The 17,237-nt window shown below is 40.7% G+C and overlaps 1 protein-coding gene across 1 annotated transcript in view; it reads left to right on the forward strand.

Annotated features, from left to right (window-relative positions):
- The window catches only part of mast2 (microtubule associated serine/threonine kinase 2), a 148,682-nt gene that overhangs the window by 91,029 nt on the left and 40,416 nt on the right, over positions 1-17,237 (forward strand). Inside the window, 2 exon segments of the mRNA XM_067512236.1 lie at positions 5,474-5,674; positions 15,479-15,570. Coding sequence (XP_067368337.1) covers positions 5,474-5,674; positions 15,479-15,570 — 293 coding nt within the window.

Here is a 17,237-nt window from a genome sequence, read left to right on the forward strand (position 1 = left end):
ATCAGAATCAAGAGCTCATGAATCTTAATTAAAGGTATCTATTAAAAATACTGTATTCTAGTGAACTGATTCATTTGCTTGATTTGACCTTATCCAAATATCTCAGACCATTACTAAAGTTCTGAGAACACAGGGAAGACACGTAGGTGCTGCAAATGAAATTGAATTTAATATCAAATTCAGACATAATAGCAACAAATTGTAGTGAAAAGGTAAAAGTACACAATATGCAGGGAATCACCGGATGAAACTTTAAAATCCTGCTAAGCTATTTCATAGTTACAGTCTGTCTGAAACAATTTCTCTCTGTTTGTGAAACTGGTCTTCTGTCGTGTACATTCTGTATGAGCACGTCAGCACTAATGCGTTGACATATAGCATAACACCAGCATTAGTGGCTCCTGCAGCTCAACAATTGCATTCATTCAGGTGCTATTTCATTATCGAAAATACATTTTTGCACTAAATGAAAGTGAACTTCAAGGGCAACTTCGCTAGATTCCCAAGATTTCCCCATGGCTTTAGTTTAGGGTTTAAACATACAATTATGATTTTAAACTCTCTGATTCCCTGTTTTAAAATATTTCTCTTCTTCTGGCTGAAAAATGCCTCCAGACATTTTATATCAGATTAGGTTCAGATGATATTGTCAAGGGGAGCTCTGGAAAAGCAGGTTGACCACAGTCCCAGACCTCATAGTGTGAGCAACGAGACATAATCTGATCTAAAATCCCTTCAAATTATGTCATTTGGTCGCCTTTTTTAGCCAGAGGAAGAGAGATATTTTATTATAGGGAAGTCAGAGAGAAGTTTAAAAGCATTATTGTATATTTACACCGTAAACTAAAGCCATGCGGAGCAAGTAAAGAATTGGTGAAGTTGCCCTTTAAGAGACGCAGTGACCTGCAAACTCTCAGTTGCTCATGTGTCTTTTCTGTCTATTTAGTTTGTCACTTCACTCCACTGAACCAATCTAATTCATTAGTCCTTCGTCTGATGGCAGTAGTTCCACAGCAGAGTCATATTAGTAAGTTTTAGGGAAACCTGTGTGGAAAATCACAGCTTCAAGGTTTCATGTCAAATCGGCAACAGACACACACACACACACACACACACACACACACACACACACACACACACACACACACACACACACACACACACAGATTGGTGTGTAATGACAAACTCATGCCCTGTGGCTGCTTCTACGTCAATCCAGTAATCACTCGACATTAACTGTGTGTGTGTGAGCGCGCGCCCGTGTGTGTGTGTGTGTGTGTGTGTGTGTGTGTGTGTGTGTGTGTAATGCCATCCAGGTCAGAGCCACCTGTGGTCCAGTCCGTTGTGTATGAATTAGCATTCTGGCATGTGAGCTGCATTTAGCCTGCCGGGCTCAGCAGCGTTCCTGGGCTTCTCAGTAACCAGAACAGAGACAGAGAGAGGACAGCTGCACGTCCAACGTGGTCTCATACTATCAGAACAGTGTGTAAGTGTCTTTTAGAAAGTGACACAAAATCTGTCCTGTTCAATGCTGGAACCAATGATTAAATTCATTACAATAGTTTTAAAGGATTAAAATTATTAAAATTATTTAAAACAAAAATATTTAGAATGTAAAAAATAGTTAGCAGTAAAAACATAAATACTTTAAAAATCATTTTTCTTTAATAACTTTTACTGACAAGTAATTGACGGAAATCTGATAAAAAGCCTTTAAAAGACAGTTCTTAATTGTCATGCTTTTATCTATCTATCTATGCATAATTCTAGTTACAAATGTGGCTTTAAAAGCTATACATTATTGAAATTCTAGTTTTACACATAAGTTATATGTGTACTGGTAAAAATAAAGCCCTACATATTGTGATACTGTGGAGCAGGTGGCAACTGGTATTTATTTATTTATTTGTTTATTTATTTTTATTTATTATTATTTTTTTCTTTCTATAAAAAAACAAAGGGGCCAATATGTGGCCAAGGATTATCCTTCTTTCTTTCCCCCTTTTCTCACATTATTTTCTCGTTTCTGTTTTTCTTTATTTAATTTCTTTCTTTGTCACCTTTGGGCCCCTATAACAAAAGCGTTTTTTCTGCAGGAGCAGAAAGTTTTATGTTGAGTTATCTGGTAGTTGGAAGGTACCATGTAATCTCAACGTTGCATGTTGCATGTGATTCTCCTGTCTCTCTGTCTATACACGATCAGTAAGGGCAAAATAAAATACATTAAAAACTGACCTGATTTCTGAACAGTGACATTTCTGACATCTTTAGGTTTCCTTCTATCATCCCCCTCAGTCTCTCTCACCCTCCTCTTTCCTTCCTCTCTCCCTCCGCCTCTCCGTCCCTCTGACGGCTGTTTGTTGAGGACTCAGTCAGTCCTCTCAGCTGACAGCAGACAGTCCGATCACTGCAATCAGACAAGCTGGGACTTCCAGGAATTGACGGGGATTAACTGGACAGACAGTGCACAGGGAAACCTCAGGCGGGAGGATGCCTCTGAGCCTTCTGTCTGGAGCTGAGGGTTTACTATGAAGTTGAAGGATCCTCTTTGTTATCGTACATGAAGGAGCTGCTCTGAACTTTGTCTTCTCTGAGATTACTGCCTTGTTTTTTATGCAACAGGATGAGGGGACAGCATGCAAGTGGACTAATTTATCACGTTTTTTTTTAGACTTGCAGTAGATTTTTCCCAGGAACACTAAAATGAGAAAAAGGAAATGCCAAATGAGTTTCCATGTAAAACACGCTGAGCTTGTTTATTCGGCACAGACGGACGTGTGTGTGTGGTCTGCACGTAGCTCCACAGGCTTTGTGTGTCTGTGACTCAGCCAGCCTGTGCTTGCTGGTGAAGGAACACTTTACCCCAGATACCTCATATAACTGTGTGTGTCACTGCGTGTAGAGAAGAGCAGGTGCTGACGTCACACACACTCATACACACAGTGATCATTCCGTTATATTTTAAAGTGATTCAACTTATGGAGGACTGGCTCTGGAACAGGATTAGGTGGTTTGTGGATGTGCGGGCTGTCAGTATGTATCCAGTGCCTTGATAAGCTGATGCAGACGAGTGGATTATTAAAGATTACTTGTGAGCCCTTTTGTCCCAGGACACAAAATGAAGAGAAGGAAGGAGAGAGCCCCACATCTCCGCCTCCAGTAAGAGACATCAGAGCGTGTGTGCGTGTAATACAGAGGTTATACAGATCTGCTAAATATCAGAGGAGATAGCAGTGATTTTGACTTCCTTTGCTTTTAAGATACACAGCCCAGTCACCTAAAAGTTGATTTTCTAGGCAACTAAACTACAAACCAGTGTGTTTTGGTTAACTTTACCAATCGGTGGTTTTAAAGGACAACGTCTGTCATTTTTTAAAGTATTCATCATTATACAGATGCTGAAGGCAACACTTGATCTTCTCTACTCATATTTGGTTAGTTGTCATCCTGCAGCCTGTATTCAGTGGTTTGTTGATTCCATAGAGCTCCGTTGTTGTCCAGAAACCAATAGAATGAGTGAATAAAGACTGCAGGCTGACGACTAACCAAACGTGTGTGGAGAAAAAAAAAAAAGTGATGACTTTACGATGTGGATAGAAATTTTAGACAATTTGATTCATTTAGTTATCCATTTAAATACTGATAGTCAGCTGTCAGCACATAAAGTGTTAAAATTGTTCCACATTAACAAACAGTGACCTTTGAACCTTAGTTTTTATTAATTACTGTCTTTATGTTCAGGCATAATCAGTATTGTGTAAAAGTTATCTTAGTTGAGTACTTTTACTTTTGTACTTTTATCTGCTTAGTACTTTTACATCGAGAATTTGAAGTGGTACTATAGTGGAGATTTTTTCTTTTTTTTAAGCCAATACCTGCACTTTTACTTGAGTGTTGAGTTTCGTGCATTTGTGCCACCTGTGCACACAGTGTATCACATTTAGCATTTTGCTGTGTAGCTGCAGGCTGCTCAGAGCTGCCATGCTGAGCTTGCTCCTCCATAAGATACACAACATTAGTGGCTGATCGGTGTATTCTGTGTTCACAGAAAATGAATCCCACTTGCAATTATACCGCCTACAAAGTATATCTGAGTGACAGGGTTAAGCTGCAGGTTTTTATTTAAACCTAAAACTTTAATAATTGACGGACGTGTGTCAAACTGAAGTGGAGGATGGGGTTTGCCAGGCCCATCACTGTAACTCAAAATATGGCTGTGAACGAGGGGATAATTTGAGTTACATACCGTACATGCAGTCACAATGCTAGACGTGCAAAGTGTTTATGTATATTGAGTCACTGAAGCAGCCGTGCACATGTGTCACTGTCACTGTTTCCTGTTGTCAGTTGTCAGAATCATGTTTGATAGGTCCAACAAACTGATAATTCTAATGTAATTATATTTTTTGCGTTTGGAAATAACAGCACATTGCATGATACATATTCAAACCTATCTTTCATGGCATAGAACTATATTTAAAAAAAAAACAATGGCACACAGTTCTCTTCAACACCTTTCAGCATAAAAACGATTTATTTACATAACTGGTAGCTGCCACACACAGACACATAGTTATATAGTGGAATTGGCACATTCCCCACAGTAGGTAGAAAACACCACAAACTGTTAACAAATTGCAGTTCCAGTTTATTTTTGTGTAATTTTCTCTCCTCCTAAGGATTTTTTAAAGCCAAAGCCGTTTTAAATGTATTTTCTGAGGGTAGCACCCATTCACCCTCAGCTCCTAATCAGTGCCTGGGACAGCAGCCCCTCGTCTCATTTCATTTTTCTACTCATAGAATTTGTTTGCTAAAGCTCCGGCCTTTTGTGTGCTGGGGAAACTGCACACACCAAAATGTGTGCAGCCTTAGGCCTCCCAGCAGGTGTTCTCAGCCAGTCTGTCCCACCCAGCAGTAGGGGAGGGGATGTGGAGACCACCACCATAAGGCCACCATGCCCTGCAGACCTCTGCCAACTGCCAACGCAGATGTTGATAGATCTTTTGCACACATGCACTTTCATTTTCATTAGCATGCCTCAAACACTGAGAAGTAAGATTGTATTCTCAGACATTATCATCTCAATACTCTGAGCTATTGATATTTAAAAATGTACAACCAATATTTTGCATATTTGTTTAGAGATATCCACATTTACCAGCTATGTAACAATATCAATTAGTTTATAACTTATCAGAAGCATTTCTTCTTATATAAGTAAAAACTACTGTTTTGTATAAACTAAAAAAAGACTCAACTGTCCCACGGTTGACTTTATATATGGCTCTTTAGGTTTGGCAGAAGGCACCACAGGCAGAGGATGGAGGAAAGTTTACCATGTGGGCAGTGTCTCCACTGTTTTTCATTTGAGCCCTGCATCCTCACATTACACTTAACGCGTCCTCATCACACATCCCGCTCTCCTTACCCTGCTCTCTTTTTTTCCTTTCTTCATTCCCCCCTCTGTTGGCAGAATCTGGTCGCCAGCTCAGCTGCGTTGCCACGGCAACAGCAGCCTCCTCCAGCACCTGCTGTCCCCCACTTCCTTTCATCCCTCTGTTGTTCAGCCCCCTGTCATCCCCCTCTTTCCCTCTTCTTCTTCCCCCTCCCTCTGTTCCTCTGACGGTCCACTGTCAGCCCCTGTTTACCAGCGAGGAAACCCCTTCCTCTGGAGGTAAGACCCAGGCTGTGTGTCACCCCATAATGCACACCTGTTTGTTTGTAAATGTGTCTTCTTTTTTTTCCGCCACCATTATCGAGTTTCTTGACCTTCTGTTTCGGTCAGTTAGTGTTTAGCCGACGACTGCTCAGGAAGGAAAGGACAGAGAGGAACCAGCCAACAGCACTAATGAGCTGTGTAGGGTTATGTGACTTGAGTAGGGCTGCTCCTACTGATTACTTTTTTATTGATTAATGTAACGATTATTTTCCCACTCGTTATTAATCACTGGGTCGCCCGCGGGACAAAGACACAATCACCTGAAGTATTTCACAATTGTAACAATCTATCCCAAACAAAACTTGGAAATCACAGGATTCCAGATACAAACCAATGTAAGGTTGAAGGACCACAGCAACAACAGTTTCTCAAAATGTAACGGGTTCATACTCAGTGGGACGGTAAATCTTTGCTTTGATTCTTGCAGCCCACCTCTAAGCATCTATGGCGAGGAATGGGCCTTCAGTGAGCCTGTAAACCAATCCAAACCCCCGACAGTGAAATAAGGGTTCAGGGATAGTTTGCAGGCACTGTGTAAATGGGAGTTGTGCCTATTTCACTGTGTATATGGGGCAGCACACTCACCGGGCGAAGGCAGTACGCACAACATTCCAGATTCCAGGTACAGCCCGTCCAACTTCCTGTTTACGAAGCGTCGATGCTTGTTATGTTGGTCGACCTATTTACCTGAGTACCTGAGTGAAGTTGTTTTTTTTTTTTTTAATCTAGTGTTGTAATTTTGGGCATAACGCAGTTATGAATTTTATTATTTGACTCGCTAAATCCTATTTTTGTTTACCCAATTCAAGATCCTTTTTTCGTTTTTTACTTTTCAGCTAAAGATTAGTTTGATTATACATTTTAAAAAATCACTGACATGCTAAAAAAAATCTGCAAAGGGGACATGTAGTGGTAGTGATGGGGTTGCTGTGCCCAAAGATGTGATGCTACTGACAGTTGTAATATTCATTCCTGTTTTACTCACATACGTTGAAAGGAAAACCAACATTAGCTCTTGTTTGCTGACTGCTCTTCGACACTTAGTTGTTCATTTAAGATTAAGCTGAATTTAGACAGACTTGGGAATTCTGGGAATTCTTGTCAGAGGGTCCGAGTTATGTTTAAAAAACATATTAGATGCCAAAATGCAGCACAATGGTTTGTGATACTCAGAGAAAGCTATCAGCAGCAGGTGGTTTATTTTAATCATGAGAAACAGCACAAATGGTGCATTTGTGCTACAAAGAAATCCCCCAGAAGTGCACATTTGCAGACCATATATATATATATATATATATATAAATTACCTGAGGTCAGGTTGTGATGGCAGAAAGCTAAACAAGGTCGTCCAGAGTGTCTGTTTTACACGTTGTCAAGTTGTGTTGACCTATGGTCCATGTCTAGCACCACAAACCCAGTCGGACGGGACCTCTGTCCTGCTCTGGATAGTGAAATGCTCATGTTGGGATTTTTGTTTTCTGAATGTCAGTTTGCTTTGGTGGTCCAAATACAACCTCCTTTTTTTTAATGTATTTTGATATGAAAGTACACAGATAATTTACCTCAGTTGTTCCCATCATTGGCCAAAATAAAATATTTGAATATTAGGGAATAGATACCACACAAAACATACACGCATACATGGAGACGTGTCAGTTGATAAAAATGATGATATGATGATTCATATAACAGTTCCTGTGATGTAAAATAACCAAATTGTGTGTTTGAAGAGGAAAACCAACATGTTCCTTTAAGAAAACTCCAGCTGGCTGTGTTTATAATGTGGCTAGAATCAAACATCTGCTGATAAATGTGTAAACTGATAACCACTGTGTCCCTGCTTTATATTGACGCCAGTAAGAGCTCCACTCAAACAGAGGGGTTAGAAGAAGAAAAGAGCATCACAGAGGGAGGGAGGAGACACTCCTGTGAGCGGAGCAGAGAAAAGAGAGAGAGTATCAGAGGAGGGGGGGGTGTTGTGGGGGGGGGCAGACACACCAGCAGCTCTCACACACACTTGCAGTTGCCAGTGTGACAGGTAGAAGCCAGCGTCTGTTTGCTAACCACGTCTTGTAATAAGTGCGGCCGTGTCACAGCGATGCTCGAGCGTCTGTGCTAGTGTTAGCATGTCTGACTCCTTCTGGACGGTGCTCTCAAATTTCTCCCTGCCTGAGAGAAGCATGTTGCGACGCTCTAAGAGGTACGAGCTTCTATCCGTCCTTTTCTTATTGATTCATATTTCTCTGGGAGCCTGCTTCTCGCTCTCCTCTGCACTTGTCCTTTTTATTTTTTGCCCGCTACATGTATCCCTCTTTGTTTTTATGCTATTCCATCTTTGATTTTCTCCCTTTTCTTGTCCTTGCTGCATGTCTGCTCAGCAGGAGTTGCTCCAACGTGAAGGTCGGCTAACTAAATTTGGCTTTTGATGGATAAAGGCTCTGTCTGACTTAGTTTGTCTTTTTCAATGGGAGTTGGTGTCACATGTCTCACTGCTGGCATTCATCCTAGAGCCTCAGTCATTTATTCTCTTTATTCATTTACTTCTATCTACATAAGATTTGCGTGTTTGTGATGCAAGTTGAGGTTGCGAGACGTGATTTGACATTTGTGCACGCAACTATTTGTCATTGTGTCTTCTCTTTCCTGTCATTACCTCTGTTGACCCCCTCTTTCCTCTGTCAGTCAGAGTCAGAAGTGGCTTCTCCAACAGGAAAGAAAGCCGGAGGCAGAACTGTACTTATCACTTTGAAGCAGCAATTTTCTTCCTCCTCCCTGTAATAACAGGGGTAGCTGCCACACACAGACACTAATTTCTTCTTCTGTGTTCTTTGTCACCGCCTCCTGTTGTGTGTGATTGTTTCGACAGTGTGTTTTTTTTAAGAGAGAGGGAGGTTGTGAAGTGAGAAGGAGGGGCGCTTGCATAGCAACAGGCTCTGGCAGTTTTTGGATTGGTATCGATGGAGTCGACAGCTTGTTTGAAGCTGTAATCAGGATAAAACTGACTCTTCACTCAGAAAAAGTGAGAGTGAGATCTGTAGTGTTTGTTTTTAACACTAGTTGCTACATTCACATAAAAGTAAAAAAAAAAAGCCATGAAAATTAGCTAGAAAGGCTAAGAGAAGGTGTGTGTGGGGGGGGGGTGATGACATTTTTGACAAGATCAAGATCAGACAGTATGAGAAATGATGTGTAAATCAAATATTTTCTATATTTGTATTTTTGTAGCATGTATTTAATTGTTTATGCTCCTCGAGAGAAATCAGTAGACAACCTGCTAAGTGAGTCAAAGTTTTACTCCAGACAAACTTCTAAGAAGAAGAAACTTTATTGTCATCATTGAGTACATACACATTTACATGTTACAATGAAAATTGTCTCTGTATTTAAACTACCCCCTTGGGGGGGAGCAGTGGGCAGCTGCAGGGGCTGCCCGGGGAGCTGGCACCGAGTGTCATGCTCCCCGGTGTGTGGGCTGGGATTTGAACCGGGAGACTTCTGCATCCCATCCTGATGTTATACCCACTGAGCCACCAGGCCACTGGTCATCATGAGCTGGAGCTCATTGTTGTCTTTGCATTGGGAAAAGGACATTTTCCCTTCACAGCAGAGGAGGAGACACACCCTAAGCCGCACACTGGGCCGTCACATTGATTTCCTGTGGCGGCCGTAACCCTCAGACCAACATTATTGAGTCGACTGTGGGAAGTGAGTTGAGCTGTAGATCTTATCCGCATACACTCACCTGTCTGTTGTGCTTGTGACTTGTACCGTCCCCTCACAACACCTCTCAGCACTGTGACCATCAGAATCACTGCACAGATTACAATCCACATAATTGTTATCTATTGGTCACTGGGCCAGTTTGGCAAGTTCTGTCTTGTGGCTGCCCCACTCCATTAACACACTTTCATATCATCCTCCCCCTCCACCTCCCTCGCTGCTGCTAACTTTGACGGCTTCTTCACTAACGAGGTGGCGGCCGCTAGTTCACGTTTTCCCACCAGATGGAGAAATTCTGCTAACTTCTTCAAACATCTCATCACTCTTCGTTTTCCATTCCGACGAAGCATCATCTTCCACACTGTTCTCTGGAATCTACCCCCTCAACTCTCCTACAAGCAACTGCACCCTTGCTAATTCAAGCCATTACACAAATTAATACATCTCTGACAACAGGCACCTTCCCACCACATTTTAACAGGCCTCGCTCCCCTGCATAATAAGTTACCCTTTTCTTGTGGAAAATATCAGACTTGTTCCAATTCTGGGCGAGAGCCTTGAATGTAGAGTGTTTATTTAACTTCACTAGATTTCAACTTGCTCACCATGGCTTTAGTTTATGGTGTAAATATACTAAATAATCTTCTCTCTGACCTCCCTATATAAAAAATATTTCTCTGGCTGAAAAATGCCATGACATCTCTTCAGTTTAGATTATGTCATCTCGTTGTCCACGCTATCAAAGTTGTGATCGTGGTCAATCTGGTTTTCCTGAGCTCCCCCAGAAGATATTAATGTGAACTCTTAATGATGTAAAACTCCTCATAGTGAGGCATTTTTCAACCAGAAGAAAAATATTTTAAAATAAGGAAGTCAGAGAGACGTTTAAAAGCATTATTGTATATTTACACCCTAAACTAAAGCCATAGGGAGCAAGTAAAAAAAAAAATGGTGAAGTTGCCCTTTAAATTGTCTTTCTCTGAACAACCTCATTTAAGGAGGACTCATTTCTGGGTCCTCCTTATTTCTCCGGGTTCTATAATCCACTCGCAATGCTTTTCATATTTTTGCTATGCTGATGATACACAGATGTTCCTGTCCTTTCTATTGTCTCATCACGTATTTCTTGAATGAGAGACAGGCATCTTTAACTCAGTCTTTTCAAGGCATAAGTTCTAGTCTTCCTTCCATACAACACAACATTAGGATCAACTTAGAATCTTTAGTGATTGTCCCCATAGAGTATACCAGGGATTGGTTGACCAGCTGAGCTTTATTGAGCACATGGACAAAGGACACGTGTTCAGATCTCTGCACTGGCTTTCAGTATCCGTAGAAGGTTCAAAGCTCTGACACTCACCATCAGAGTAGTCAACTCAACAGTTCCATCCCACCTGATCTCCATCATCCAGGTCTACAACTCCTGCGGCCCACTGGGCTCTGCCAGTGAATGATGTCTGATTCCTTAACAAAACTGCAAAACTTTCCAAGCAAAGCTCCTCAGCTCAGTGGTCCCTCAATGGTAGAAAAAGGAACCCACCTCACCGCCAACTTTCAAGAAGCTGTTAACGATAGAGCTCTTCCACAAAGTCCTACGCACCTAATCTTAATATTTCATGTGTTGCACTTTAATATATGAAACAGTAGCAGTTTTTAATTTAACATCTAAAAGTTGCATTATCTGGAAAACATAATGAAATCGAGAGAGAGTCACCTGCTAAACACTGATGGTGACAAGAGTCATACAAAAATATGTTACACAAACACATTCATGCAAAGTGCCTTGAGTCATTTATGCATAAAGGGAACATGTTTTTCAGCAGGGATTCAAAGTGCCTGCAGGGGAGAAAACTCTTTTTCAGAGAGTGAAACTGTGCTGCAGCAGCAAGTGCAACCCGTCCCCCTCTCGTCTCTATCACACAAACTCACTCCATTTTCGTCTGCTCCATCACTTCTTCTTTTCTGCTTCAGACGTTTGACAGGTGCATTTGTGCCTTGGATTGACTCAGATGTAAATCCATATTCATGAGGCAGCCACTGAGCTTTGTTCATTAGCCGGTGCACAGCAGCAGAGAGAGCAACAGTTGATATAAATTAACCTACACAAACTGAACAGTGCGGGGGTCTCATTAGGACCCTGTGTGCTGCAGGCTGTAAGTGTCACCTGACTTTTTTTATTCACAAAGTCATTTTTTCATTTTTCCTCCTCTCTGTGCTTTTGCTGCGTTTGCAGTGGACCAAACATCTGTCATTCCTCCCTAACCGTTTGTCAAACGACATTGTCTGCTCACAATTTCCATTCATTCAACAAAACCTCAGCCAATAACAAGATATCTCAACAACTAGTGGACAGATGTGTGTGAAATTAGTTTGACACAATTTTACAGGTCCCATAAATTATCAAAATCTATCTGCAAATGAAATATTACGTGAATAGTTTTAGGAAACTATTTGCACATAAGATCAAAGCGTCAACTTTGCATCAAATCCACATTAAGTGTTCTCTAACTACCAGGAACCATTTTTGGCTGTAAAAACAAACCTGGTAGACACACTTTACTTACTATTTGTCTGAGCTTGTCTTTCTTACTCTGGGTTTTACTGGCTCTGTATGCTTCTGAACACCTGCTCTAAGGCTATGGTTCTGTATCCAGGTCCTCGAGGACCCCTGCTCTGTTTGTTTCTAACTAGCCCTGCACTACCCAGGCTGATCCCCTGCATCAGTTGTGTTAAGTCAACCAGGATCTTCCAGCTTCTGATTGGATAGACAAACATGATCCAGATGATCAGCGGTGAGTAGTGCAGGGTTAGTTAGCAGGGGTCCTCAAGGACCTGGATAGAGAACCACTGCTTTAAGGAACTTCATTTGTTTTTGTAGGTTTCTTTGTGGTGTGATTTAAAAACCCTAAGCGTCCGACTCCAGCTCCTCAAGAGTTCAGTCCATATCACAGTTCTCAGGAGAGTTAAGAGAAACAATAAATGGCATGGAGTGTGTGCATGTGTGTGTCTTTGTGTAAAATTAAGAAATTCATCACTAAATATCCAACATGACGGCAGATGTGTGTTTGACTGTGTGGACCACATGCTGCACTCAAACTGCTGATGCTGCACATCTCAACAGATGGCAGAAAACGCAAACGCACACACACACACACACACACACACACACAGCATGCAATATCAACATTACATGCAGCAACTATTCATGTGATGTGATTCAGATCTGAATTGGACACAAACCTTTGCATACTGTGTGTAATGTAAATGACTGTGTGCACACTAGTATGATATATGACATGTTTCCCTTCTAACACTTAACTTTGCCTTAACACTTTTCTATCATCATCAATCGTGCACCTTCAAACATCAACTTTCAAGGAAGGAAGAAGTTGACCAACTTTCCTTACCTTCCAAAAATATCTTTAAACTTGAGGTTGGAAGTCAAACTGGTCCTCACAAAGAGGAAATCCAAATCAAAGAGCCCACATTTGACTGTAGTGAAGATTTCAGGCCTCATTGCTCCATGTAGACTACGTGTCTTGCGATCACCCAGGCGGGTTTGGCCTGTCAGAAACACTACACTACACACATACATAATTACAGCCAGCAGATGTGATGGGCCAATTAACACAACACACATGCTGTTAGTGTGCCAACACCTGCTGCTACTGCCAGAGCATGTGAGAAGCATCGCCGTGACTGTGTGTGTCCATGTCTTTACTTAAGATCTTTCTGTACATTTACTAAAATGCATCATGGAAGACCTGAAGAAAAAACTTCCATTTATTTGAGAGTTAATTTGTATTTAGAATATTCAAAAGTTGGCACAGTACTAAACCTTTGTTGGTTTGCATAACAAACTGAGGCAGGAAAAACTTAACAGAATATAGTTGTACATATTATAACTGAACATGAAATATTCATTTTTGAAACAGTAACTGCATTAGGGTTCATATTATTTTCAATAATCCCCTTTAGTGTCTGTCAGTCTGCAGCTTGGATTAGCTCACTCGTCTGGGCTGTATACTTCAATAAATCAATATATCAATAAATAAATCAACATTAGTTACAGTAACACGCTTACAATACATGTTTTTGTTCAGTGTCACAGACAACTATGCTAATTCCAGTTTTCAGACATTACCAATGAGTAGAAGCACTTTAGTGTTGCTTCTAGTGTCAGTATTAAGATTGTTTAAAGCATTAATACATCTCTAAGCAAAACCTTTTGTCATTTGTAACATCCAGGCTTATTTTCCCAGCACATTAATGCAGTTATGATGAACCAGGTTACAGTCGTCTTTTTCAGGGAAAGCTGATCTCTTAAGTGTCATGGTAACGGTAAAAGCTGATTTATGAAGTCGGGGTAGGGGATTTGGGAAACCGGGTTTCCCCAGTTAATCTCTATTCTCAGTGCTATGTAGTTATAAAGTTAAAATCTGTGAGCCAGGCTTCCAAAATAAGCCCGACTTAAAGGATTTATCGGGTTGCTTTTCCGCTGGACGTATTATGTATATGCAGATTTCTCGTACTCCAGTAAACACATTCTATGAGTTTTGTTTTAGTGGCCTAGAAATGTGTTATTTCTGAAAGACATTATCATTGTTTACTTGGAGGCCTCATCCCAGCCTCCCCTTCCACATGTAATTTCCTCTGAGTATAACGACTCTCGCCTCAAGTCATTACAGAAACGCTCGCTTCAGAGCAAACAGCAAAGTGGAAAAATCCTGTAAGCTCGACCTGTGGGTGTGTTAGGTGTGAAGACTGTCGCTTCATTTCCCCCTCGTCCCTTTTGTCTGGGGCAGATGCCACAGCTTTTAAAGCAGATTGCTTGTTGCTCTACAAGCATATTTTTGTGCAGCTTGTGCATCTCCACACACAAACACCAATATATCTACACAAAGTCGAACCATTTGGCTGCAACACAAACCTTGTAATATCTGTTAAACCATTTGTAGTGGGTCTTAGATTAACTTTATTTAAATGAATAGAAGTTTTAAAAAAAAAAAAAACAATATTATTGACAGAAGCAAAAAGCAATTTTCCGGTAAAAGCTTGTAGCTTAGTTGGTAGATCAGTCCTCTATTCAGCCACTGAACCCCAGGTTTCCCCTAAAGTCTCCTTCTTACTTGTAGGTGTTGTGGGTAATTATCTGCTAAATGACTAATTGTAATTGTTAAAATAGCAAACATATGTGTTTGAATTATTTTAGTTGTAATTTAAAGTTAGTTTTTTTTGATATTACAAGCTATAGGGTAACTGTCTTTCCTCATATAAACTGCATACATCAAATTAAAAGGATAAATACATGAATAAATGCGTGTGCACACATGTACCTAGTATGAACTGCTAGTGTTGCCATGGTATTGGTGAGAGGCCCTCAGATTACAGTATGATGTTTTGTGTTACAACCTTTTTTTTTTTTAAAAGGCGATAGTGAATTGGTGCTTTTGTTCCTTTTGTCCACCGTACTCAGCGTTCAGAAAATTTGGTTCGTCAGTAGTTGTGACTTTTGGTTGGGAGTTGCATGATTGCAGATCTGGTTTTGACCGTTTGATGTCTTTGTGTGTGTGTGTCATCGCTGCTCTCTCTGGTGTGAAGGACAGAGTGTGGAACACTTCTCGCATGAATAAAACTGCAGCATCTGTGTGCTCTCCAGCAGTGCATACATGAAAGCTACACACACGCTGTGCATTGTGTGTGATCAGATGTGCGGCTGACGGTCAGAGTAGACACCTGCTGTTTTTGATGTGTTCTGCCATTTCTGGAACAAGTACAAATGAATGACTTTTACATTTATGACTTGGTGAGGTGAAGGTGTGTCAGCTCAGTGTGCAGAAATGCAAAAAGAGGACTTGGCAACATTCAGTGAAGCCAGTTGCATTCATCTTTTGTGTGGTTCTTTGCAAAACCCTTTTTAGATGATAGTGTTTGTAGATATTATGTGAATAGTAGAGTTGCAATGTGGATTTCATTCATTTTTATATAATTAATTGGATTGACTGAATTCACTAAACACATTTTGGTGTCTTTCCTCAGCTGTCGGACAAGCAACAGGAAGAGCCTTATAGTGACGTCCAGCACTTCACCCACCCTGCCACGACCACACTCACCTCTGCATGGACACACAGGTAACTCACAAACAATACACATACTGCATATACTTCCTTGGACACTTGAAACATTAAGTTGTTCCTTTTAAAAACATGTATAAATACCTTGTTACCTGCCACATCGTGCTTGGCCGTTAGCAAACTAAGTGCCTCAGGTTTTTTGATCCTGTATGAATGGATTTATGGCTGTAGCAGCACTAGAATAAATACTAGATTTGTCCTCTGGTGACTGTGAATATCCACAGCGACTTCTATTGCAAACTGGTGAGTACATATGGATCTGCCTTCACCATCTTTAGGCTTCACAGGCAGAAGAGCAATAGATGGAAAATTGTTGCAGCACCACGTTGGTTTGAAGCGATGTGGAGTTTCCCCATTAACTGAAAGGTGTTTGTAGTAACAGCAGGTGAGGTGTGTTACACGGAGTCATGTTGTTATTATCACACACTAGCATGGCTCAATTAACAGTTTAGAAAGCACAGTAAGCACAGCACAGTGAGGCGTCCAACTTCATTTATGAATGCATGTGCTGACATGCTGCAGGAGGCTGCTGAGCGACAGCGGATTTGAAAAACTTGGATTGTCTTTTATCAGATGATGCTACAGGGGTTAATGACTAGCTGCTTGCTGCTCCACGTACCACGTCCCTGAACATGTATGTAGTAGTTCAGATTGATGGCAGGCTATGTGTATAATATTATGTTATAATAAAAAATCATTTATCACTAAACAGTCATAATGAAGTTTAAGTAAACACAAGACTTCTCAGAACAGACCTAACAAAAGTAAAAGTTACTTGCTCCTATTAATGCTAACGTGAGCATGACACCATCTAAGAGGAGAAAAACTGGACAGTCAGCCAAAAAATAGTCTTTTGCAAATAGTAGATGATACAGATGATAAACCTGTCAATTAGTAATCAGATGTGTTTTATTATTGTTTGCTTTGCATGTTCTAGTTTAAATTGAAGTTTCAGACAAAACCAACAATTTAAAAACATCAATTTGAAACCTGCTATAACAGGATTTATTATTTTTGCCCATTTTTTCAGATTCAATATAAAATCAGTCGGTAATGAAAATAATTCTTGGCTGCAGCCTTTAAGGAAGGAGAAAGAAAGCCTGCATTCCACAACTGATGGATGTTGTTGTTCACCATCTCTAATACTTCATCTGTTGTTGTGTATGTTCTTCTCTTCCTCTTTCCTGCTCTCTCCATCTTCATCATCCACCAGGCTGCTGTGGCTGCTGTGTTGCCATGGTAACGTGGCCACCAGTCTCGCAGTCGTGTCTTTTGTGTCCCAGCCCCTGCCGTGGAAAGAAATACTGCTAATTAAACATTACTAATTAATGTTGCAGTTTTTAATTTTCACTCAGGTGGCTTCAGAACCTCTTGCCTGGTGAAATACAGCTTATTCTCCTGGTAACTGTTTTGTGTTTAGGCCTGTGTGCTTGAATTAAAACCTAAATGAAGTTTCAGCCATGAGCTGAGTTTGATAGCGGAAACTAAAAACAACAAAAACCTTTATTGAAGGCTTTGATATCTCGCTGTTGGCTGCTACTTCACTGATTACTATGCACCACTGGAGGCCATTAAACCTTTCCCCTCATTCCTAGAAACCGTCTTTATACATAGATGATTGCTTTTTCTTTCTCACACTGGCTCTAATCAGCAGTTTCATCATG

This window comes from Channa argus, chromosome 8 (genome assembly GCF_033026475.1).
Source record: "Channa argus isolate prfri chromosome 8, Channa argus male v1.0, whole genome shotgun sequence".
Classification (NCBI taxonomy): domain Eukaryota; kingdom Metazoa; phylum Chordata; class Actinopteri; order Anabantiformes; family Channidae; genus Channa; species Channa argus.